This window comes from Callithrix jacchus, chromosome 2, assembly GCF_049354715.1.
Source record: "Callithrix jacchus isolate 240 chromosome 2, calJac240_pri, whole genome shotgun sequence".
NCBI lineage: Eukaryota > Metazoa > Chordata > Mammalia > Primates > Cebidae > Callithrix > Callithrix jacchus.
In genome coordinates this window covers 119,638,872-119,666,156 of record NC_133503.1, presented here as the reverse complement: position 1 = coordinate 119,666,156, position 27,285 = coordinate 119,638,872, and the positions used below count along the sequence as shown (strand labels likewise).

The 27,285-nt window shown below is 38.1% G+C and overlaps 1 protein-coding gene across 8 annotated transcripts in view; it reads left to right on the top strand.

Annotated features, from left to right (window-relative positions):
• Positions 1 to 27,285, top strand: part of ADGRV1 (adhesion G protein-coupled receptor V1) — a 602,786-nt gene that overhangs the window by 524,210 nt on the left and 51,291 nt on the right. For all 8 annotated transcript variants that reach the window (XM_035291223.3, XM_035291222.3, XM_035291220.3 and 5 more), the window contains one exon: positions 6,727 to 6,848. In XM_035291223.3, coding sequence (XP_035147114.2) covers positions 6,727 to 6,848 — 122 coding nt within the window. The remainder of the gene's footprint in view (positions 1 to 6,726; positions 6,849 to 27,285) is intronic.

Below are 27,285 nucleotides of genomic sequence, written 5' to 3'. Positions count from 1 at the left end.
GCTTGTTTGTTTTTTTCCTGTAAATCTGTTTGAGTTATTTGTAAATTCTGGATATCAGCCCTTTGTCAGATGGGTAAACTGCAAAAATTATTTCCCATTCTGTTGGTTGCCGATTCACTCTAATGACTGTTTCTTTTGCCATGCAGAAGCTGTGGAGTTTGATTAGGTCCCATTTGTCTATTTTGGCTTTTGTTGCCAATGCTTTTGGTGTTTTGGTCATGAAGTCCTTGCCTACTCCTATGTCCTGGATGGTTTTGCCTAGATTTTCTTCTAGGGTTTTTATGGTGCCAGGTCTTACGTTTAAGTCTTTAATCCATCTGGAGTTAATTTTAGTGTAAGGTGTCAGGAAGGGGTCCAGTTTCTGCTTTCTGCACATGGCTAGCCAGTTTTCCCAACACCATTTATTAAACAGGGAATCCTTTCCCCATTGCTTGTTTTTGTCAGGTTTATCCAAGATTGTATGGTTGTAGATATGTTGTGTTGCCTCCAATGCCTCTGTTCTGTTCCATTGGTCTATATCTCTGTTTTGGTACCAGTACCATGCTGTTTTGATTGCTGTAGCCTTGTAGTATAGTTTGAAGTCCAATAGGGTGATGCCTTCTGCTGTGTTCTTTTGGTTTAGAATCGACTTGGCTATGCCGGCTCTCTTTTGGTTCCATATGAAGTTTAAGGTGGTTTTTTCCAGTTCTGTGAAGAAGGTCATTGGAAGCTTGACGGGGATAGCATTTAATCTGTAAATTACTTTGGGCAGTATGGCCATTTTCATGATACTGATTCTTCCTAACATGAACATGAAATGTTTCTCCATCTGTTTGTGTCCTCTCTTATTTTGTTGAGCAGTGGTGTGTAGTGTAGTTCTCCTTGAAGAGATCTTTTACATTCCTTGTTAGTTGTATTCCTAGGTATTTTATTCTCTTTTTTGCAATTGCGAATGGCAGTTCATTCTTGATTTGGCTCTATTTACGTCTGTTATTGTTGTATAGGAATGCTTGTGATTTTTGCACATTCATTTTGTATCCTGAGACTCTGCTGAAGTTGCTCATCAGTTTCTGGAGTTTTTGGGCTGAAACGATGGGGCCTTCTAAATATACTGTCATGTTGTCTGCAAATAGAGACAATTTGGCTTCCTCCTTTCCAATTTTAATACCCTTTATCTCTTTTTCTCGCCTGATTGCTCTGGCTAGAATTTCCAGTACTATATTGAATAGGAGTGGTGAGAGAGGGCATCCTTGTCTAGTGCCACATTTCAAAGGGAATGCTTCCAGTTTTTGCCCATTCAGTATGATATTGGCTGTTGGTTTGTCGTAAATAGCTTTTATTATTTTGAGATACGTTTCATCAATACCGAGTTTATTGAGGGTTTTTAGCATAAAGGGCTGTTGAATTTTGTCAAAGGCCTTCTTTGCATCAATTGAGATAATCATGTGGTTTTTGTTTTTGGTTCTGTTGATGTGGTGAATTACATTTATAGACTTGTGTATGTTGAACCAGCCTTGCATCCCTGGGATGAATCCTACTTCATCATGGTGGATAAGCTTTTTGATGCGCTGTTGCAATTGGCTTGCCAATATTTTATTGAAGATTTTTGCATCTATGTTCATCAGGGATATTGGCCTGAAGTTTTCTTTTCTTCTTGAGTCTCTGCTGCGTTTTGGTATCAGGATGATGTTGATCTCATAAAACAATTTGGGAAGGATTCCCTCTTTTTGGATTATTTGGAATAGTTTCAGAAGGAATGGTAACAGTTCCACTTTGTGTGTCTGTTAGAATTCTGCTGTGAACCCATCTGGACCTGGGCTTTTTTTGTGTGGTAGGCTCTTAATTGCTGCCTCAACTTCAGATCTTGTTATTGGTTTTCGACTTCTTCCTGGATTAGGCTTGGGAGGACACAAGTCCCCAGGTATTTATCTATTTCTTCCAGGTTTCCTAGTTTATGTGCATAGAGTTGTTTGTAATATTCTCTGATGATGGTTTGAATTTCTGTGGAATCTGTGGTGATTTCCCCTTTATTGTTTTTTATTGCATCTATTTGGTTGTTCTCTCTTTTCTTTTTTATTAATCTGCCTAGTGGTCTATTTTGTTGATCTTTTCAAAAAACCAGCTCTTGGATTTATTGATTTTTTGAAGGGTTTTTTGTGTCTCTATCTCCTTCAGTTCTGCTCTGATCTTAGTTATTTCTTGTCTTCTGCTAGGTTTTGAGCTTTTTTTAATCTTGCTCCTCTAGCTCTTTCAATTTTGATGATAGGGTGTCAATTTTGGATCTCTCCACTCTTCTCATATGGGCACTTATTGCTATATATTTTCCTTTAGAGACTGCTTTAAATGTGTCCCGAAGATTCTGGTATGTTGTGTCTTCGTTCTCGTTGGTTTCGGAGAACTTCTTTATTTCTGGCTTTATTTCATGGTTTATCCAGTCAACATTCAAGAGCCAGTTGTTCAGTTTCCATGAAGCTGTGCAGTTCTGAGTTAGTTCCTGAATTCTGAGTTCTAACTTGATTGCACTGTGGTCTGAGAGACTGTTATGATTTCAGTTGTTTTGCCTTTGCTGAGGAGTGCTTTACTTCCAATTATGTGGTCAATTTTTGAGTAGGTGTGATGTGGCACTGAGAAGAATGTATATCCTGTGGATTTGGGGTGGAGAGTTCTGTAAATGTCTATCAGGTTTGCTTGTTCCAGGTCTGTGTTCAAGTCCTGGATATCCTTGTTAATTTTCTGTCTGCTTGATCTGTCTAATATTGACAGTGGAGTGTTAAAGTCTTCCACTATTATTGTGTGGGAGTCTAAGTCTCTTTGTAAGTCATTAAGAACTTGCCTTATGTATCTGGGTGCTCCTGTATTGGGTCCATATATATTTAGGATCGTTAGCTCTTCTTGTTGTATCGATCCTTTTACCATTATGTAATGTCCTTCTTTGTCTCTTTTGATCTTTGTTGCTTAAAAGTCTATTTTATCAGAGACTAGGATTGCAACTCCTGGTTTTTTTTTTTTTTTTTTTTTTTTGCTCTCCATTTGCTTGGTAAATCTTCCTCTATTCCTTTATTTTGAGCCTTTGTGTATCCTTGCATGTGAGAGGGGTTTCCTGGATACAGCACACCAATGGGTTTTGGCTTTTTATCCAATTTGCCAGTCTGTGTCTTTTGACTGGTGCATTTAACCCATTTACATTTAGGGTTAGTATTGTTATGTGTGAATTTGATACTGCCATTTTGATTCTAGCTGGCTGTTTTGCTCATTAGTTGATGCAGATTTTTCATTTTATTGATGCTCTTTAGCATTTGGTATGTTTTTGGAGTGGCTGGTACTGGTTGTTCCTTTCTATGTGTAGTACCTCTTTCAGGAGCTCTTGTAATGGAGGCCTGGTGGTGACAAAATCTCTGAGTACTTGCTTGTTCGCGAAGGATTTTATTTTTCCTTCACTTATGAAGCTTAGTTTGGCTGGATATGAAATTCTGGGTTGAAAGTTCTTTTCTTTAAGGATGTTGAACAGTGGCCCCCACTCTCTTCTGGCTTGTAGGGTTTCTGCTGAGAGATCTACTGTGGGTCTGATGGGCTTCCCTTTATGGGTAACCAGACCTTTCTCTCTGGCTGCCCTTAGCATTTTCTCCTTCATTTCAGCCCTGGTGAATCTGACAATTATGTGCCTTGGGGTTTCTCTTCTTGATGAATATCTTTGTGGTGTTCTCTGTATTTTCTGGATTTGAATATTGGCCTGCTTTGCTATGTTGGGGAAGTATTCCTGGACAATATCCTGAAGAGTGTTTTCTAGCTTGGATTCATTCTCTTTGTCACATTCAGGTACACCTATCAAACGTAGATTAGGTCTCTTCACATAGTCCCACATTTCTTGGAGACTTTGTTCATTCCTTTTTGTGCTTTTTTCTCTAGTCTTGCCTTCTCATTTTATTTCATTGAGTTGATCTTCAACCTCTGATATCCTTTCTTCTACTTGGTCAATTCGGCTGTTGAAACTTGTGAATGCTTCGCAAAGTTCTCATGTTATGTTTCTCAGCTCGATCAATTTACTCATATTCCTCTCTAAGTTGTCCATTCTTGTTATCATTTTCTCAAATCTTTTTTCAAGGTTCTTAGTTTCTTTGCATTGAGTTAGAACATGTTCTTTTAGCTCACGAAAGTTTCTCATTACCCACCTTCTAAAGTCTGATTCCATCATTTCATCACACTCATTCTCCATCCAGCTTTGTTCCCTTGCTGGTGAGGAATTGTGATCCCTTTAGGAGTTGAGGTGTTCTGGTTTCGGGTGTTTTCCTCCTTTTGCACTGGTTTCTTCCCATCTTTGTGGATTTATCCACCTGTCGTCTGTATAGTTGCTGATTTTCACATTGGGTCTCTGAGTGGATGTCCACATTGTTGATGATGAAGTTATTTCTGTTTCTTAGTTTTTCTTCTAACAGTCTGACCCCTCTGCTTTAGTACTGCTGAGGTCCACTCCAGTCCCTGCTTGCCTGGGGGTCACTGCAGCAACTGCAGAACAGTAAGGGTTGCTATCAGTTTCTTCTTCTGCTATCTTTGTCCCAGAGTGATGCCCACCAAATGTCAGTCTGATCAGTCCTTTGTGAGGTGACTCTTTGGATATACAGGGGTCAGGGGGCTGCTTGAGGAGGCAGTCTGTTCTTTATAGGAACTCAAGTGCTGAGCTGTGAGCTCCATTGTTCATTTAGAGCTGCTAGGTGGGTACGTTTAAGTCTGCTGCAGCAGAACTCACAAACCCCCTTTTTTTCCCCAGGTGCTCTGACCCGTGGAGTTAGGGTTTTATTTATGGGTATTCATTGCGTTGCTGCCTTTTTTTTTTTTCTTTTCCGGGCTGTCCTGCCCAACAAGGAGTCAGCATAGTCACTTCCTGTAGAGGCTTTGCTTAGCTGCTGTGGGTTCCGCCCTGCTGCTGGCTTCACCCTGCTGCAGTGTGTATTTCCCTGCAGTCCTGTTTATATGGGTATGGTTAGAACTGCCTCGGCAGTGTTGGCCTGCTTCTGTAATGGCGGACTCTCTTTGTTATGGCGGGTTGCCTCAGCAATGGCAGGCTGCATCAGCAATGGCAGACAACCTCTGTAGGGGTGGAGTGCCTTGGTAATGGCGGACACTCCTCCCCCACAGAGCTGGGCCATCCTGGTTTTAGCTGTGCTTGCCATGAAACTCTCAACCCCGAGCATTTCCAATTGCTGTTTGTTTTTGTGGGTGTGGGACCTGCCAAGCTTGATCACCTGGCTCCCTACCTCAGAGCGCTTTTTTTTTAAGTTGAGTGGTTGACTCTCTCCCAGGTGTTCCAGTCGCCTGCTGAAAGGGCACCGGGATCTGTGTGATTTCCTGTGTGGTGACCCACTGTACCAGTTGAAACAATGTGGCTGCTCGGGAATCTCCTGGCCTGAATTTATGTTTCAGTCCCATTTAAACCAGATGAATGGGCTAATCTGCCTTCCTCGATCTCCAACTGCCAGTTTAACAGGGCAACCAGACCAGTGTATTTTTTACGGAGAGCCGCTGTGCTGCGATGCCAGCCAAAACAGCCACGCCTGCCAAAACAGCCACGCTAGCGACCCGTGGGGCTCCTCCACATGGGAATCTCCTGGTCTGTGGGCAATAAAGATCCGTCTGGAAATACGGCGTCCCCTCACCCTCTGCGCTTTCACTGATAGCTGCAATCCTGAGCTGCTCCTACAGTGCCATCTTCCCCCAACTCTCCCGAAATTTTTCAAATGATTCAGGGGAAAAAACCTTTGTCATTGTTCTCTACTTGCAACTCTTCTGTAAGTTTGAGATTGTTTCCAAATAAATTTAAAAATTGCTAAGGTTCTACACAACTGTTTAAATTTCCATAGTGCATGAGGATTTTAGGTGTGAACTGATGATAGTGGGTAAAGAAAGGCTTTGAGGTCTGTCATGAAAGTTGTTAGTGGTGTGGTCCATCCTGATTGTCTTTCAACAGCTTGAAAATGTGTTTATTTGTGGCTGCAAAGATCTAATTCACTTTCTAAATCTTAAATAATTTGTCATTTAAATATTAAAATCACCTCTATATGGTTATTATTCTAAAACCCAGATAGCAAAGAAAATTCAAAATAGACAAGTGGAAAGGATAATAAAGTCCCGTGGCCCTGAGAAAATCTGTTCTGAAACTTTGGAAACAAACTGCCTGAGAACATGTGTGGGATTAGCTCAGTTGATCATTATGAGTCACTTCTTCTTTGCTCTTAACCTTACCAATAAATGGTGGTGTCTTCTCAGTCAGATAAAGGACATGAGTATAGATTCTTCCAACACACACACACACACACACACACACACACACACACACACACAATGTTATATAATTTCTGTTCTTAAGTGCCTGGTTGGGATATGCTAATTTCGGAAGCATACTACTGCCTGCCATTTTCTGGTGGAAAACTCTTTTAAGGAGATTTCTACAACTCCCTCATTGCTTGTGGTACTTTCTGAGCAGTCCAGCAGGTGGTAGTCTAGGAGAGGAACAGTTCTCATCCTTCCCCATCCATCCCTGGGCCTACCAGCAGCCCCATTTGCAAAACAGAAAGAATGTGGACTCAGCAATGTGCTTTCTCTCCTCTGGCATAAGAATGGGATTTCCAAGGTTGTTCTCTCAAAATGGGCACTTAGAGTGCCACAGAAAGAAGCCAAAAATAATTTTGTGTATACATGTGACTGTGCAGTATTCTGAAGCTCAAAAATTCTTTTTTTTTTTTTAATTTCTAGAAATTCCACTGATTTTATATCTCTTTGCTCTGATTTCTGTGACATGGCTTTGGGGAGGACTACACATGGCCTACAGACACTTCTGGATGTTGATTCTCTTTGTCATTTTCAACAGTCTGCAGGTAAGCCTTACAGTTTGGTTAGTGACAAGATACATTTATCTTACTGAACACAAGGTGTAGCGTTTCAATATTAAAGATTCAAGCATCCACACACAGGTGAAGCTGTGTACACGGTAACATCATACAGAGTTGTAAAATAAAATAATAGGACCCTAAATCTTTAACATTTGAAATATGACTGGGATTCTAACTTGCCCAGCATACAATTAGGGAAGACAAAATATTGACTGTCCTTCATTTTGACAACATCCAAGTAACTACACAAACATATTTCTTTTTCAGTGGGATTGATGTTTATCAACTATTAATTTTGCAGATGGCAGCCATGTAAGATCAATGCACATATTTGGATTGTGGCTGGGTCTAGAAATTAGATCAGAGGAGGAGTGAAATAGTGATGTTCAAGCAGTCCCCTCTTAAGTGTGATCCTTAAGTGAAATGAGAGTTCACTAAAACATGACTGACATCCCCTAAGTCCGCAGTGCTCAGCTTAAATTAGTTTTGTAAGCATGCTTGGATAACTAGAAATTATATAACTACAGCAAAAATGAAAGCTGACATTTTTAGTACTTTTGTGAAATGGAAAAATGTTTCACCCTGATATTAACATATGGAGCAAATGAACACAGTTTTCTTATTTTCCAAAGTGAAAAAGCTGCCCTAGACTAAAATAATTTCTTAAATTTACTAAAATTATTTCTAAATAGTCCTTCTTTTTGGCTACCATCTTGAAAGGATCCTGTGTGGCAAACACACACACATACGCACACTTTCAGAACTGTAGTGTACAATTGAAATGTGACTCCAAGAATTTTCTAGGTTTGCACCTGAGCAGACAAATTCTTTAGTTAGATCATAGCTTACATGATGGTGCCTAATAAAGGCATATTATCAACTTAGGAAGGGAAAAATACAAAATAACTAAAAGTTTGGAACCAAGTTGGTACAAGTTTCTATATAGACATCTGTCTACGGTTATAGTTACAGATGAGCACTTACTATTGCCAGGTGGAACAGAGACAGCCCCGCCTCTCTGGAATCTAATGATTCAAAAAGTAAACAACTGGCTCTGAGAATCGAGTATGGCAGGTGCCATGTAAACAGAGCATTTCTAGAATCAGTAGGGGCCTGTTGACCATCAGGGCAGAGCCATCAAGGCAGAGGCTCGGTTTTGGTCACCTTTGGATCCCTAGGGCCTGGTGGAACTAAGAGCAAGGTCCAAACCAGCATCCTCCCTGTGTGTTTTGCTTAGCAGACACACAGTGTTATACAAAGGATTGTTTTAGATTTTTAAATATTTGCTGCAAACTTTTAAAATTGAGAATTTTCACATTAAAAGCCTGAATCGCTGACTTTTTTTTTTTTTTTGAAGGCAGTATTTGCATGGCAGCAATTTTCAAGCTGAGCAGACCTGGTATACTTAATTCATTCATTTTACCTGCCCCTGAGATTATGATACATTTAATGCTTATTAAATAATAAATGAGTATACGGTTAGAGATGGGAATTTCAGGAAGAGAAAACTGTTAGCCAAGGCTGCAAGAAGGGATAATCTCACCTAGATTAAGCAAAGGGTTGAGAAGGGAAAAGAAAGGTCTTGCAATTAGAAAAGAAATGGTGGGAGAGGAGACAGAAAGCGTAGATTGGTTTAAATGCCCCCTTTCCATGCTCAGGATTCTGAACTTTAGTCTGTAAACAAGGGGAAGCCATCAAAGTTGTGTTTTTTCTTTGTTTTGTTCTAATATTTTTTAATTTTGTCAATTAATTTTTTTTTTCATTTTGAATTGGAGGACATGCTTGTACTAGAAGGATAACTGGAAATGTTTAGGAGAGGATATTAAAAAAAAAAGAGCAGCTCTGAGTAGGTAGGCTATTGTCATATTTCAGACTATAGATGTTCTGGCAGTGTGCCTGGGAATAAAACCAAGTTGGTACAAGTTTAGAACCAAGTTGGGACAAGTAGCTGACAGGTTTGAAAGTTGTTATAGAGATAAACACTTCATTTTATTGTTTAATTGATATGTAATAATTGTATATTTATGGGTACATAGTGATGTATTGATACATATAACATGGAGTGATCAGATCAAAAGAATTAGCATATCTATCATCTCAAACATTTATCATTACTTTGTGTTGGGAATATTTAATACCTTCCTTCTAGTGCTTTGAAACTATAAAGTATTGTTAACTATAGTCATCCTGTAGTGCTATAGAACACAAGAACCTATTTCTTCTATCTAGCTGTAATTTTATATCTTTTGACAAATCTCTCCATATCTCCTTTCCCCCACCCTTCCCAGCCTCTAGTACACTCTGTTCTACTTTTTACTTCTATGAGATCAACATTTTTAGCTTCCACGCATGAGTGAGAACATGCAATGTCTAACTTTCTCTTCTTGGCTTATTGCTCTTACCATAATATCCTCTAGTTCCATTTATGTTGCCATAAATGATACTGGGTTGGTGCAAAAGTGATTGTGATTTTTGTCATTAAAAGTAATGGCAAAAATCTCAGTTACATTTGCATCAACCTTTTCATCTATATATACGTGTGTGTGTGTGGGGGGGGGTGTATTCTATATATATGTGTGTATATATATAAATATATATATTTATATGTGTGTATATATATAAATAAACATATATATACATATTTATATATGTATATATATAAAATACACACACATATTTTTGTGTGTATATATATATCCTCCACCTCAGCCTCCTGAGTAGCTGGGACTACAGACACATGCCACCATGCCTGGCTAATCTTTTGTATTTTTTTTTTTTTTTTTTTTTTTTTTTGCAGAGACAGGGTTTCACTATGTTGCTTAGGCTGGTCTTGAACTCCTGAACTCAAACAATCCACTCACCTTGGGCTCCCAAAGTGCTGGGATTATAGGCATGAGCCACTGCACCTGACCATCATTCTTTTTTATGGCTAAATAGTATTCCATTGCATGTATTTACCACATTTTCCTTATCCATTCATTGGTTAACCGTTGGATACCTAGGTTGATTCTACATCTTGGCTATTGCAAATAGTGCTGCAACAAACATGGGTGTGCAGATGTCTCTTCAATACACTGATTTTTCTTTCCTTCAGATTAATGCTCAGTGGTGGGATGGCTGAATCATATGTAGTTCTGTGGGAAATTTTTTAAGGAACCTCCATACTGTTCTCCATAGTGGTTATACTAGTTTATATTCCCACCAACAGTGTAGAAGAGTTCGTTTTCTCTGCATCATCACCAGCATTTATTTTTTGTCTTTTTGATGATAGCCATCCTAACTAGGGTAAGATGATACCTCACTGTGGCTTTGATTTGCACTTCCCTGATGATTAGTGATGCTGAGCATTTTTTCATATATAGGTTGGCCATTTATATAACTGTTCAGATCATTTGCCTATGTTTTATTTGGATTGGTTTTTGCTGTTGAAATGTTTGAGTTCCTTGTATGTTCTGCATGTTATCTGTCAGATGAATAGTTTACAAATACTTTCTCTCATCCTTTAGGTTGTCTTTTTTACTTTGTTAATTGTTTCCTGCTGTGCAGAGGCTTTTTAGTTTGACATAAACCTATTTGTTTATAAAATAAGCATTTTATAAAAGCTTCAGAACATTGGTCTGGGATAATATTTTATAAATAAGAATCTTTAGATTCTTAGAAATTTATAAATAGATTCTTATTTAATATCCTTTTATATTTATAAACCTTTTATTTATATTTAATAGTCTTTAAAACCTTTCATTTATATTTAATATCCTTTTATATTTGTAAACCTTTTATAAATAAGAATCTTTTATAAAATTATAAAGTGAAGCATTTCACCTTCTTTTCTTTCAGTAATCTTATAGTTGTGGGTCTTGTATCTAGGCTTTGATCCATTTTAAGTTGGTTTTTGTATAGGGTGAGAGTTGGGGGTCTAGATTTATTCTTTTGCATGTGTATGTCCAGTTTCCTAGCAACCTTTATTGAAGAGGCTGTCCTTTCCCCAATTAATGTTCTAGCTGCCTTCTGTCAAAAATCAGGCTGTAGATAATGTGGATTAATTTTGTGCTTCTCTGTTCTGTTCCATTGGTCGATGTGTCTTTGTTTATGCCAATACCATGCTGTTTTGATTACTATAGCTTCATAGCATATTTCAAATTTTGATAGTACAATGCCTTCAGGTTTTTTCTTTTGCTCAGAATTGTTTTAGTTATTTGAGGTCTGTTGTGAGTCCATGCAAATTTTGGGATTTTTTTTTTTTTTCTATTTCTGTGAAGAATGTCATTGGCATTTTGATAGGGATTGCATTGACTCTGTAGATTGCTTTGGCTAGTATGGTTGTTTTAACAATATTAATTCTTCTGGCCCATGAGGAATATGAGATAAATATTAATGAAATTTTGTTAACCAATTAAATATAGGAATGTAAAGTATGAGAGAGGAACATCACTTAGAAATTCCTGGCTTGAATGAATGGCTGGGCCCTGAATACCTTTAGTCCAAATGTAGATCACATAAAGAGCAAGGTCTAGGGAATAAGCAATGATGTTGGTGAGATTTAGGAGACATTGCTAAATATTGTATGCCAGTGTTTTAGTAACTTGAGTACAGAGATAGGGCTAATGAAAGAAATTGTTAATGAGTGATCGGAGAGCTAGAAAGAGAACCCAGATAGGGTTTGCAGTTGTGGGTAGAAAAGAAAGCTCAAGAGGATGCAATGCCTAACTCTGGCCAGTGTAGCAGAGAAGTTAAATACCATGAGAACTGAGGAGCAATGCAGCCTACAGCAGTGGTTCCCAAACCGTTATGTGCAGCAGAAGTCCATGGGGGGCTTGTTAAAACACAGATTTAGGCCCCACACCCAGAGTTTCTGATCCATTAGGTCTGGGCAGAATTGATCATTTGCATTTCTAATAAGTTTCCAGGTGGTGCTGATTCGGCTGGTCTAGGAACTACAGTTTGAGAAAAAGAAATGAAATAGAGTCTGCAAAGAGAGAATAGCTTAGGAAGGAAGTTCAGTTGGTTCAAAGGAGATTTTTTGGTTTTGTTTTATTGTGACAAGAACCAACAAAGGAAAAACTGACAACTGGAAGAAAGATTTATTGTCATGGCAAGATCATGGATGAGGCAGGTAGAACAGAAGAGAGAGGGCTTCTCTGAGGGAGAAGTAGCAATTTTTTTTTCCTCTCTGAGACTGTGGAAAGAAGGAATGATTGGTGAACATGAAAAACTACTACTCTGGAGCTGAAAATGTGGAATGTTGGCATTTGCATGTAATGCCCTCTTTTCTCTTAAAGGCAAGAGACCAAGTTATTTGTTGGAAACAAGTGGGTTCAAAGCATAAGATAAACATTTTAAAAAGGTATGGAGCAGTTTCTAGAAAGAAAGTAAATAAACAATGTTGAAAGATCATCGAGAAATGGATTGCTTAGAGAGAAATCTGTGGGATTAAATGGAGATTAGACAACTTAAATCTGTAATTGAGCCAGTCAGCAGTAATTAAATAAATGTAAGCCTCAAGATTATAATGGTAGCCTGGGTAACCTATGAAACCACACAGACAGGAAAAGTTTATTGAGGTTCTTATGGAAGTGTAAATAAAGGAGGACTGTTGAACATAATGGTATATGCCACTGGTACATATAAGAAAAAATGTTGGTCTCTTTCTTTGAAGAACTTATTAGAAGCTAAGAATAAGTAAAAACTAAAAATATTTCAAACTCATGTTTAATGAGCTTAATGCAATCTAGCCATTACTAAAGCAGCAATGCACCTGGCACACTGGCACATTCCTGGTATCAGTATGCACTGAATCAGTCCTAAGAGTAATGCCTACTAAGAAACAGTTGGAAAATATCCTTTCTCTAGAGTTTATTTTGGTTCATTTAACTTATAAATAAGGTATTCAATTTAGGCATTTCCATGGAATATAGCTATATAGTATTAATAGTAAGGTTTTTTAAGTATGATCCATAAACACATTTTTTTTTTACCCCCCGAATGGCTTTTGTATTTCTCTGCTGACTTTTGTCAACACCTGTGACCTTAAAAGCATATTATGTAGCGTACGCTTGCTTACTACATTTTGCTCAGAGATTACTGACTTACTTTTCATTCCAGATTATTATGTTGTCATAGGTGCTCTAAAACTTATGATTGAAAAAGGTATTTCTATAGTACTCTGATCTTTTTTAAGTTTTTAAAAAATTATTTATCAACACACATTCTAGAATCTGAGATCTCAGGATCTCTAGCCACCTCTGTCCCCTTTCTACAGTCTTTTTTTTCCTTTGAGACAGAGTCTTGCTGTGTCTCCCAAGCTGGAGGGCAGTGACGTTATCATAGCTCACTGCAGTCTTGAACTCCTGGCTCAAGCAATCCTCCTGCTTCATCCTCCCAAGTATCTGAACTACAGGCACACACTACCATGCCTGGCTATTTTTTTATTTTTTATTTTTTTTGTAAAGACAAATTCTCACTATGTTGCCCAGGCTGCTCCTGAACTCCTGGCCTCAAGTGATCCTCCCACCTCAGTGTCCCAAACTGCTGGGATTATAGGCATGAACCACTATGTCTAGCCTGAATTTTTTATATTTAGTGTCTGATGTCCTTTAAATAAGAAAATCTTGATCACTTAAAATACTATTTAAAATATTTACCTGAAATTTATCACTTCCTAAAATTTCAAAGTTGAACTACCAAACTTATAATAAATTTGCACATTTAGAAAAATGCATATGAAGTATTTTGCAAAGCATAATGGATACAAATGTAAAAATAAGATCTAAAAAATAATCATTCTGAACATTTACTATTAATTTTTATTGTTTAGTAATCTTCCTTGAACATGAGGAGTTCATCTTCCCCAAGAACTGAACTTTTACTCAAATTATTATTGGTCTATCCTTATTATTTACATTTTCTTGATAGTTTAAAAAATTAAACTGTTGGATGCCAAAGGCCTTGGGGTTCTATGTTTCCTTACACTACATGGGCTTTCCAAGTGCATTGATCATGGTGGCCACCACAGTGCAAGACTCACCTGCCAGCTTTCCAGCCTCAGCAGGAAAGAGCTTATTCCTTGATAAGAAAATCCTAGAAATGGTACTATCCTGGGTCACCTCTCCTGCACGAACCAATCACAGGGTGACTGGTACTCTGGCCAGGCCTGGGTCATGCACAGAGTCCAATAATGGAAAGAGTAAACTTGGTTTCATAAAAGCCACATGGAATGGAATTCTTGCCAGAAGAAAGGATTCTCTTACCAACAAAAGAGGACAATAGCGCTATACAGGCCAAAGTAACAGATGTCCACTGTACTGACTTTCTGAATCTGCTTGTTCATTGATAGAAGTTTGGACAAGGCCAATGACAGCTACTGTCACAAAACGAGGAAACTTTATCAGTGTGATATCAGTTTATTATGATAGTACTTGTTATACGACAGATCATATAACTATCATAACAAACTTTATTATGATAGTTATATGATCTGTCCTGTAACCAAATGTCTCTATACTGTTCACATGAAATTCATAAGAAACTATGTTTAATATTTTTTATTTTCCTGTTCCATTAATTCAATAACCTCTATTTTAAAAAACTGAGTTGAGTTTGTCATTTTAAGGGGATTCTTGCTGATTCTTATAGGTCACAAATTTCTTAAACTACTCAGGCCAAGGTATATCCAAATTTGTATCATCATTTAGTGGTAATAATCACCAGGTTGATACTCAGCTGGTAGATCCCAGCAGAATCCTATCAATTAAAATATTGAAAATAGCTGACGTCCAAACCTTGAAGGTGTTTCAGGCTTCCACTCATTGAGGTTAGAAGCATCTCTAGGCTTCCAGACAGGGAGCCTCAGGATGCTAATACAGTGCTAGACCTGCAGCCATTCTGATTTGACAATGCTTATGTCACACTTATTATTAAATATTTTGCATATCACTCCTAGTTGTAATTATGTGCTGAAATATTTCTTCTATTTTTAACTGAACCCGTCAGATTCAGGCTGAAATACAGCATTTATTTCAGATTTTCTTCTAGGAGGTTACTCACATTTACTATGTCAGAATTTCACTGACAATTTTCTCACATGTAGAGAATCCCACGTGAGATAATGAGTAGCCAGCAGTAATTGGCATAAGCTGCTTGGAGATATTAGAAGATACATTTGTGGAGAAGATTCATATGCATAGAAGCTTTCCAAAATCTGAAATGCATTCTTCTTGGAATGCATAAGCTGGCAAGTGAGCAGAACTTTGCACAGTATTGGGATATGACACTTCTCAGTATATCAGTTATGAGACTGCTTTCTCCAGAGCACTGTTTGACTGTTTCTCTGTGACTGACTCGTACATGTTCGTTTGTACAAGCATCTGGTCTCGATGTTCCCTGGCACGTTTTGAATCATTTCCTATTTCAGAGAGGGGAGTTACAACATGGAATTTGTAGCTAAAAATATATAGTCCATATTCAGACTTAAGGATCCAGTTGGTTAAAATCATTTTCATTCTAGCCCCATGTCTTAAACTGGAAATAAGTGACTGAATGGTAGAAACAGTTTATTCTACCTGGTTTTTAAAAAGTATTATTTGGTGGTCACTACAGTGCCTTGAACAAATAAAACATTTTCCTTACTTAAAAAAAAAAAAGTTTTTTCTCTATCCCTCTCTCTCCTCCCACCTTTTACCCTTCCTTTTCTTGCTTTCTATGTGTCTCTCATTAGCATATGTTGAATTACAGTTTTAAAATTAAAGCCATCTTTTATAAAGAGATTTTTCCCAAATGAAAATAGGTTTTGAGATATCATAAGAAATGGAAAGTATTTCTTTGCTCATAAAAAAAATATAGATTTCATCCCAAATGGAATATAGGATCAAATTAATAATCCCCCTTCAATTCCCACTTAGTATCCAGAAGGGTTCAGTGCAGGTGTCTGCTTAGATACCTTACATATTTAGTCTTGGCTGCTTGCTTTCTTAGATAAACAGCTCTTGGGAAATACACATTGTTAAATAATCAGTTACAGAGGACTAATTGTTTCAAGGCACTCCCTTTGCAATTGCTTTCCAGCAGCCAACGGTAATACGAAATGTCACTTTGTTTCCATTGGACTCTAGTACATGAACTATTCATGAAGAGCGGAAAAGGAGTCTTCCCAGAAAACCCTGGAATAAACATGTAGAAGCCAGGGGTGGCTGGGACTCTATCAATGATTTGTCCCAGAGCCAAGTCAAATTCAGTGAAAAAAAATCACTACATTTGTTTTGTAGAGTGAGAATTCAGAGAGACTAATGAATGCCTCATGCACCCTTCAAAACATCCCTAAAAGTTTCTATAACTTCACAAATAAATATATAGAAGCTGAGACAAGGAGGTGTACTTACATTTTCTTAATCAGGTTGTGCCACTCTGCCCCATGTTCAATAGCACCTGGATTGGTGAATCATTTCTGTGTTTTAACTCCATTTCACAGTGAGTGATAGTGTCTTAACATTACCTCCTCATTAGCCAGTTGATTGGCCAGGCATAGTTCTTTAGATGGACTACAGGATTTTCACTTCTGTTACATCTGGGTTCTCAAAATAAAAGTGTCAGGGTCTGATCTGCCAGTAAACAGCTTCCACAAATACAGTTTTAGTAATGAGGGGCTTCAGCAGACTATACATTTTGAAAGCTGACTGCCTCTGTCCAAACAGGTGCCTCTGTTTCTTCTGCTCTAATTCATACTATCTTTTAATATTTTAGTTTCTTTTCCTGTGATTTTTCCATTTTCTGAGCACTCTATGACCACATATATTGCAATGTTTTTCTCCTTTATATATATATATATATATATATATATATATATATATATATATATATATAATTGCATTTTAGGTTCTGGGGTACATGCAGGATTGTTGCATTTTAGGTTCTGGGGTACAGGCAATGTGGTTTGCTGCCTCCATCCCCGTCACCTATCTGGCATTTCTCCCCATGCTATCCCTCCCAAACTCCCTACCCCCCATTGTCCCTCCCCTAGTCTTCCCCCGACAGACCTCAGTGTGTGATGCTCCCCTCCCTGTGTCCATGTGTTCTCATTGTTCAACACCTGCCTATGAGTGAGAACATGTGGTGCTCAATGATTCTCCGTTCCTGTGTCAGTTTTCTGAGAATGATGGTTTCAGGTTCATCCATGCCCCTACGAAGAACACGAACTCATCATTTTTTATGGCTACATCGTATTCCATGGTATATATGTGCCACATTTTCCTTGTCCAGTCTATCATCAATGGCCATGTAGGTTGCTTCCAGGTTTTGCTATTGTAAACAGTGCCTCACTGAACATATGTATGCATGTGTCTTTATAATAGAATGATTTATAATCCTTTGTTATATACCCACTAATGGGATTGCTGGGTCAAATGGCGTTTCTATTTCTAGGTCCTTGAGGAATCGCCACACTTGTCTTCCACAATGGTTGAACTAATTTACACTCCCACCAACAGTGTACAAGTGTTCCTATTTCGCCACATCCTCTCCAGCATCTGTTGTCTCCAGATTTTTTAATGATCACCATTCTAACTGGAATGAGATGGTATCTCAATGTATTTTTGATTTGCAGTTCTCTAATGACCAGTGATGATGAGCATTTTTTCATGTTTGTTGGCCTCATATATGTCTTCTTTTGAAAAGTGTCTGTTCATATCCTTTGCCCACTTTTGAATGGGTTTGTTTTTTCTTGTAAATCTGTTTTAGTTCTTTGTAGATTTTGGGTATAAGTCCTTTGTCAGATGAGTAGATTACAAAAATTTTTTCCCATTCTGTTGGTTGCTGGTTCACTCTAATAACTGTTTCTTTTGCTATGCAGAAGCTCTGGAGTTTAATTAGAACCCATTTGTCTATTTTGGCTTTTGTTGCCAGTGCTTCTGGTGTTTTAGTCGTGAAGCCCTTGCCTATGCCTATGTCCTGAATGGTTTTGCCTAGGTTTTCTTCTAAGGGTTTTATAGTGTTAGGTCTTATGTTTAAGTCTTTAATCCATCTGGAGTCAATTTTAGTGTAAGGTGTCAGGAAGGGGTCCAGTATCTGCTTTCTGCTCATGGCTAGCCAGTTTTCCATACACCATTTATTAAACAGGAAATCCTTTCCCCATTGCTTGTTTTTGTCATGTTTGTCAAAGATCAGATGGTTGTAGATGTGTGGCATTTCCTCCAAGGCCTCTGTTCTGTTCCATTGGTCTATATCTCTGTTTTGGTACCAGAACCATGCTTTTTGATCACTGTAGCTTGTGGTATAGTTTGAAGTCAGGTAGCATGATGCCTCCAGCTTTGTTCTTTTTGCTTAGAATTGACTTGACTATGCAGGCTCTCTTTTGGTTCCATATGAAGTTTAAGGTGTTTTCTTTTTTCCAGTTCTGTAAAGAAGGCCATTGGTAGCTTGATGGCGATAGCATTGAATCTATAAATTACTTTGGGTAGTATGGCCATTTTCACGATATTAATTCTTCCTAACCATGAGCATGGAATGTTTCTCCATCTGTTTGTGTCCTCTCTTATTTTGTTGAGCAGTGGTTTATAGTTCTCCTTGAAGAGGTCCTTTACATCCTTTGTTAATTGTATTCCTAGGTATTTTATTCTATTTGTAGCAATTGTGAATGGCAGTTAGTTCCTGATTTGGCTCTCTTTAAGTCTGTTATTGTTGTATAGGAATGCTTGTGATTTCTGCACATTGATTTTGTATCCTGAGACTTTGCTGAAGTTGCTTATCAGTTTAAGGAGATTTTGAGCTGAGACAATAGATAGGGTCTTCTAAATAAACAATCATGTCATCTACAAATAGAGACAATTTGACTTCCTCCTTTCCTAATTGAAGACCCTTTATTTCTTTTTCTTCCCTGATTGCTCTGGCTAGAACTTCTAATACTATATTGAATAGTATTGTGGTGAGAGAGGGCATCCTTTTCTAGTGCCAGATTTCAAAGGGAATGGTTCCAGTTTTTGCCCATTCAGTATGATATTGACTGTGGGTTTGTCGTAAATAGCTTTTATTATTTTGAGATATGTTCCATCGATACCTAGTTTATTGAGAGTTTTTAGCATAAAAGGCTGTTGAATTTTGTCAAAGGCTTTCTCTGCATCTATTGAGATAATCATGTGGTTTTTGTCTTTGCTTCTGTTTATGTGGTGAATTACGTTTATAGACTTTCATATGTTGAACCACAGCCTTGCATCCCCAGGATGAAGCCTACTTGATTGTGATGGATAAGCTTTTTGATGTTCTGTTGCCATTGGTTAGCCAGTATTTTATTGACGATTTTTGCATCTATATTCATCGTAGATATTGGCCTGAAGTTTTCTTTCCTTGTTGAGTCTCTGCTGGGTTTTGGAATCAGGGTGATGTTGATCTCATAAAAAGATTTGGGGAGGATTCCCTCTTTTTGGATTGCTTGGAAAATTTCAGAAGGAGGTGTACCAGCTCCCCTTTGTATGTCTGGTAGAATTCAGCTGTGAACCCATCTGGACCTGGGCTTTTTTTGGTTGGTAAGCTATTAATTGCTGCCTGAACTTCAGCCCTTGTTATTGATCTATTCAGGGTTTTGACTTCTTCCTGGTTTAGGCTTGGGAGGGTGTAAGTGTCCAGGAATTTATCCATTTCTTTCAGGTTTACTGGTTTATATGCATAGAGTTGTTTGTAGTAATCTCTGATGGTGGTTTGTATTTCTGAGGAGTCTGTGGTGATATCCCCTTTAACATTTTTTGTTGCATCTATTTGATTCTTCTTACTCTTCTTTTTTATTAAACTAGCTAGTGGTCTGTCTATTTTGTTGATCTTTTCAAAAAACCAGCTCCTGTATTTATTGATTTTTTGAAGGGTTTTGTGTCTCTATCTCCTTCGGTTCTGCTCTGATCTTAGCTATTTCTTGTCTTCTGCTACCTTTTGAGTTTTTTTTATCTTGTTCCTCTAGCTCTTTTAATTCTGATGATAGGGTGTCAATTTTAGATCTTTCCTTCCTTCTCATGTGGGCATTTATTGCTATATATTTTCCTCTAGACACTGCTTTAAATGTGTCCTAGAGATTCTGGTACGTTGTGTCCTTGTTCTTGTTGGTTTCAAAGAACATCTTTATTACTGCCTTCATTTCATGGTTTATCCAGTCAACATTCAAGAGCCAGTTGCTCAGTTTCTATGAAGTTGTGTGGTTCTGAGTTAGTTTCTGAATCTGAGTTCTAATTTGATTGCACTGTGGTCTGAGAGACTTGGAGTATGAGTCTGATGAATTGACAGAAACAGCCTTAGAAGGTGGGTAATAACAAACTTCTCTGAGCTAAAAGATCATATTCTAACCCAATGCAAAGAAACTAAGAACCTTGAAAAAAGGTTTGACTAAATGCTAATAAGAAAAAACCGCTTAGAAAGGAATATAAATGAATTTATGGTGCTGAAAAACACAGCATGAGAACTTCACGAAGCATACACAAGTTTCAATGGCCAAATAGACCAAGCAGAAGAAAGGATATCATAGATTGAAGATCAACTCAATGAAATAAAATGAGAAGGCAAGATTAGAGAAAAAAGAGTAAAAAGAAATGAACCAAGCCTCCAAGAAATATGGGATTATGTGAAAAGCCCTAATCTATGTTTGATAGGTGTACCTAAATGTGTCAGGGAGAATGAATCCAAGCTGGAAAACACTTTTCAGGATATTATCCAGGAGAACTTCCCCAACCTAGCAAGTTAGGCCAACATTCAAGTCCAGGAAATACAGAGAACACCACAAAGATATTCCTCAAGAAGAGCAACCCCTAGGCACATAATCGTCAGATTCACCAGGGTTGAAATGAAGGAAAAAATGCTAAGGGCAGCCAGAGATAAAGGTCGGGTTACCCACAAAGGGAAGCCCATCAGACCCACAGCAGATCTCTCAGCAGAAACCCTAAAAGCCAGAAGAGAGTGGGGGCCAATATTCAACACCCTTAAAGAAAAGAACTTTCAACCTAGAATTTCATACCCAGCTAAACTAAACTTTATAAGCAAAGGAGAAATAAAATCCTTTATGAACCAGCAATTGCTCAGAGATTTCATCACCACCAGGCCTGCTTTACAAGAGTTCCTGAAAGGAACACTAAACATAGAAAGGAACAACCAGCGCCAGCCACTCCAAACACATACCAAGTGGTAAAGAGCATCAACACAATGAAGAAACTACATTAACTAATGGGCAAAACAACCAGCTAGCATCAAAATGACAGGATCAAATTCACACATAACCTTAAATGTAAATGGGCTAAATGCCCCAATCGAATGACACAGATTGGCAAATTGTGTAAAAAAGTCAAAACCCACTGGTGTGCTGTATTCAGGAAACCTATCTCACATAGAAAGATACACATAGGCTCAAAATAAAGGAACAAAGGAATATCTACCAAGCAAATGGAGAGCAAAAATAAATCAGGACTTGCAATCCTAGTCACTGATGAAATAGACTTTAAACCAACAAAGATCAAAAAAGACAAAGAAGGCATTACATAATAGTAAAAGGATCAATGCAACAAGAAGAACTAACGATCCTAAATATATACATGCCCAATACAGGGGCACCAAGACACATAAAGCAAGTTCTTAATAACCTACAAAGAGACTTAGACTCCCACACAATAATAGTGGGAGACTTTAACACTCCACTGTCAGTAGACAGATCAACAAAACAGAAAGTTAACAAGAATATCCAGGATTTAGCCTGTAATCCCAGCACTTTGGGAGGCGAGGCGGGTAGATCACAAGGTCAAGAGATCAAGACCATCCTGGTCAACATGGCGAAACCACGTCTCTACTAAAAATACAAAAAATTAGCTGGGCATAGTGGCGTGTGCCTGTAATCCCAGGTACTCAGGAGGCTGAGGCAGGAGAATTGCCTGAACCCAGGAGGTGGAGGTTGCGGTGAGCCAAGATCACGCCATTGCACTCCAGCCTGGGTAACAAGAGCGAAACTCCGTTAAAAAAAAAAAAAAAAAGAATATCCAGGACTTGAACTCAGACCTGGACTAACCAAATCTAATAGGCATTTACAGGACTGTCCACCCCAAATCCATAGAATATACATTCTTCCTGGCACCACATCACACCTACTCTAGAACTGACCACATAATTGGAAGTAAATCACTCATCAGCAAACGCAAAAGAATGGAAATCATCACCACATATATTGCATTTTATACAATGTAGCAATAGTATGCTTTTCCTGGGCTCTGTGAGCCTTCACTTCGTGTGCTGGAAGATCTAGCACACTCCCATACTTGAAAGAGGAAACCTACAAGATTTAAAGTAAACAAGATGCATATCTCCTCTTTAAAACAGTTGAGAACAAAGCAAATGGCATTTGGGATTGGTTTTTACCTCGTCATTCAGATTCTTTGTATTCGTGTTAACTGATATTTTTTTCCAGGGCCTAAAATTTTGTTCGTATCTCTTGTATTACTCAAATGTTGGGGAGGGGAGAATACATTTTTTAAAAAATACTTTAAAAAGTATATTTTATGCTAACATTTTGTAATGTTCGGCTGTCAGGTTTAGCAGAAGGTGCATGCGGTTAAGTGTCAAGCAACCTCTATTTTGCCCAAGCAACCTGAGTTATCTGCTTTTCAGAGGTGCTGATTTTGGCCCTAAATTTTGTCCTAAGCATTGTATAAAAATATGTAACTATGAAATATTCTGTAAACTATGACATATTTTATAAATGCAAATCATTATAAATGAATAAATGAACAAAAAGAAGTGTTTATCTCAGGAGCTATATAAAGAAAACTGAGAGACCAAAGAGCTGAGGCTGTAAACCTAGTCTCTGACTCTTCTCTGATGCTATGGGCTCCCCCTGTGAATGGTCACATTTGCTTACAGGTATTTCCTTCATGCGGATTGTGGATCCCGTAGCTCCTCTGTAACTACCATCATCACATTTCTTAGTTTACAGCCTAGATCTGTTGTATGTCATTTACCTGCTTTCATATATGTAGCAAATGCCTATAGGCTCAAGTTGGTAACTTAAATGGCTGAAATGGGCTTATTATGAGACTGTAGGGATCATTGAGGACTGTAGAAGAACTGGAGAACACGAACTCTTCCTAAAAGCACTCAAACGCACATGAAAAAAGCAAACACTGTGCAGGCCAAACAAAAGCTATTGCAGGCTAAATTACCATAGATGGTAGTCAGGGTGCAACCTCAGGATAAGTTCAAATTTTTCCCTCTTCAGAGAATTTAATTTCTTTTGAAAGACAAATTGAATATAGGCAGACTATCTTTATCCAGTAGAAAATGAGTTTCCGCAGCTCAAAGATTACTTTCCCAGTGAAGCCTTCCTTTATCTCCTCTAAGAGAGTCAGTTGTTCCACAATTAGAGTCCCTCAATATATCGTCTATATATTCCCAATAAATCCTAGCATATTGTATCATTAAAAAAAAAGAAAGAGGCGAGGTGCAGTGGTTCATACCTATAATCCCAACGCTTTGGGAGGCCAAGGTGTGTAGATCCCCTGAGGTCATGAGTTCGAGACCAGCCTGGCCAACATGGTAAAACCCTGTCTCTACTAAAATGCAAAAATTATCCGGGCATGGTGGCACATTACTATAATGCCAGCTACTCAGGAGGCTGAGACAGGATAACTGCTTGAACCTGGGAGGTGGAGGCTGCAGTGAGCAGAGATCACACCACTGCACTCCAACCTGGGCAACAGAGCGAAACTGCATCTAAAAGAAAAAAAAAGGCCAGGTGTGGTGGCTCATGTCTGTAATCTCAGCATTTTGGGAGGCCGAAGCAGGCTGTTGATGAAATCAGGAGTTTGAGACCAGCCTGGCCAACATAGTAAAACCCCATCTGTACCAAAAATACAAAAATTACCTGGGCGTGGTGGCAAGTGCCTGTAATCCTAGCCACTCGGGAGGCTGAGGCAGGAGAATCACTTGAACCCGGGAGGCAGAGATTGCAGTGTTACAGTGAGCCAAGATCATACCACTGCATTCCAGCCTAGGCAACAGAGCAACTCCATCAAAGGAGAGAAAGAGAGAGAGGCAGGGACGGAGGGAAAGGAAAGGAAATGGGTTTCAGCCCTTGTGAAGGTTAACCAGTCTATTTATAATTTGTCCCTTTCTTGAGACAAAGTGGAAATTTGTTGAGGGGACCCAGGACTCCAGTGAAAGTCTATTGTGTTTTCTGGAAGGCCCTCCTCCTTGTCTCTGAACTCCATTTCTTCATTCCCTAATACTATGAGACTCTTGAATTCATTACCTAGCATCTTAGCCTCTGAGCGGCCTCTTTCTGCTTAGTCCTCATAGCCTTTCCTCTCATGCACAGGCAGCTTCAGAAGTGGAACATGCCACCATTTCCTTTTTCTTTGGAATCGTGACCCCCCAAGTCCTGGCTGCCTTGGTGGACTTGAACCCTGTTGTTTGTCCCCCTAACCCTGTCAGAGTCCTGCAAGTCCCAGGCTGCAACTTTCTTCTGTTCAGCCTCTAGGCATCTCACTGTGAACTGGAAAATCTCCCAGAGGAAAAATACAGCACTGAATATAGGGCTCCCCAATAAATGGGTTTTGCTTCTCTCCAGGATCTTGGCCCCTAAACTACTAGCTGTTCTGATTCTCTCTGATGCCTTTCAACCCTTATTTTGTTCTTGTTCTTGTTCTTATGTTCTTGGTTTTGTTCGTGCTCCAGTTTTGTTATTGCGTGTGTGTGAAAATATTTTTCTCCAGCTTACATAGTTGTACTCAATAAGGGTAATCTGATATACACTATTCCATCAGAGCCAGCAACAAAAATCTCAATACATTTATTTCAACAAGTTATATCTAATAATTTTTCACTTATACTGATTGCATATTAATAAATGAAGGTATTTGGAGCTGCTGAAATTTATCAGGTATGTAGTGGATACCTTTTAAGGCATATTCCTGGGCCAGCATCCTAAGAATACCATGATGAGGAAGCCCTTGCATGCAGCATCTTATAGTCAGCTGATGAGCTGTACTTTTTCTTTTATATCACCAAAACTGAAATAATAAATATGGAGATTGAGTAAGATCTTAGAATCTGTAATCCATCAAATGAAAACTGAGATTCAGAAATGATATTTCAGCTTCTGAATGGCCACACCTATTTCACAAAACTGAAATAAAACAATAGGAAAACCAGACTGGCTGGATGTGGTGGCTCTCACCTATAATCCCAGCAGGGAAGCCGAGGTGGGCAGAGTGCTTGAGGTCAGGAGCTCCAGACCAGTCTGGCTAACATGATGAAACCCCGTCTCTGCTAAAAATGCAAAAATTAGCTGAGCATGGTGGCGGGCGCCTGTAATCCCAGCTATTCAGAAGGCAGGAGGATTGCTTAAACACAGGAGGCAGAGGTTGCGGTGAGCGGAGATCATACCATTGCACTCCAGCCTGGGCAACAGAGTGAACCTCCATTGTACTCCAGCCTGGGTAACAGAGTCAGCCTCCATCTCAAAAACAAACAAAAACCAGACTAATAACATGATAACAAAAAGGGCAACTAAAGGTACCTGTTCAAAATGGATACTGCTCCAGAAAACATATCTTCCTTCTCACAATATGGATAGAAAAATGTGAACTATAGTTCTACTGAAAAAAAAAAAATGTAAACAGCATGAATTTAAATATAAATTGAACTTCCTCTTTAAGCTCTTTAGATAGATAGGTCTGGGAAGTTCTATCTTCAGTCCTTCATAATAAACCAATTCCATGTCACTGTTTTCCTCTGTAAATATTTTAAATAATGTTCTCTTTACTTTGAGAAATAGCATGAAATAGCAAGTTGAAAATACATCGAAATACGAATCCTGTCTTACGAATTTTTAGTTTTGTGATTGTAGGCAAATTATGTAATTTCTCTCAAATGAGGATAGTACTACTTACTTTATAAGGCACCTATGGAAATGTATCAAAGATAGTGAAATTTCTAGCACTTAACTCGTGTATATTAACATTAACTGTCTTTTTCTTGTCCCTAATATGATATCATAACTGCATATGCATTTCATGTAAGATTACTTTACATAGTGTGTCATTGAAATCAGTTAGCAGTATTTTTCTAATTCCCTTCAGTTAGTCTGATAATTCAATCTGTTCGGAAGCCCAATAATGTCACAGGCTGCATTTACTAAGCTACCAACTCAGTAATCTTATTTGGAAATGAGACCTCAATGTATGGGTGCTGTATAAATGTGATGTAGACATAAAATCTGCCTGTTGTATTTTGTCCTTTGTTCTGTAATTAATGCTTTGGAACACGTTAGGGCAGTACCACAGGAAACTCTCAGTTATGAAGTGGTAATATATTCAAGCATTGCAAAAAGGGGGCCACTACCCTAGGCAGATAATAATTGATTTGGCATGTGATACTTTGGAAGAAAATTGTTAAAATCAGGATTAGCTCATTACCTTTATAAAGAATTTTCAGGAAGTTTTGTTTCCATGTTGATTGCTAGACTAGGGAATACACAGAATAGTACTATGCAGTGTCATCTATTCCAGGAATACAATCCTGAAAATAATTTCCGGATTACACAATTATTAGCTAAGACTAAATAACAGTAGGTAAAAAGTAGGTAAAGTAGAATGTTAAGATGGTCATTTGAAAAGGTTTGCAAGAAAAATCTAATATGTAAGCATTGGGGGAAAAAAATAATTTGAATTCATCAGTGTTCCTCATAGTACAATTGATTATAAAATTTTATAGTAAAATTTTTATTTGGAAAATTTGTAATATCAAAAACACAAAGTAAATTATTTAGAGTTTATCAATACATAGTGAACCAATATCACAACACTGAAAATCTTATATTCATTTATTCATTCAGGAACATTAATCTATCCAGACTCTGTTCGTGTATTTGCTTATTCTATTCCCTCAATATCTATTATAATAAAAATCAGAACAAGAACAATAATATTAAGTGTTTATAATGTGGAATTGTACTTATTTCATTAAATCTTTACAACAACTTCTGAATAGTAGGGACTTTTATTCTTGCCATTTTACACATCGAGAAACAAAGGCTTAGAGACTTTTAGGCAAGGTCACATACCCAATAACATATGAGCGGGGATTCTATGATTAGTTTCCTCATTACGTTCTTCAATGCTGAAAGAAGAGTACGTTTTTGTATTCTATTTGAAACCTCAGTTTTGCTTTTTAATAAAACCACTTACTCAAATACTACATTGAAATATTTTAACAATTGCACAATAAAGCAACTCAAGAGATACAAATGATCACTTCATAGTTAAATGCTAAACTGATGACACTGACAATAATTCCCTATCACTTACTCTGGGTATCATTGGGAAAGTTACTCGATTTCTGTAAGCCTTAGTTAGTTTCCCTCTTCAAAAAGTGAGAATAATAATAGAACTCACCTTAGGATTAGGATTGTTGAGAGGAC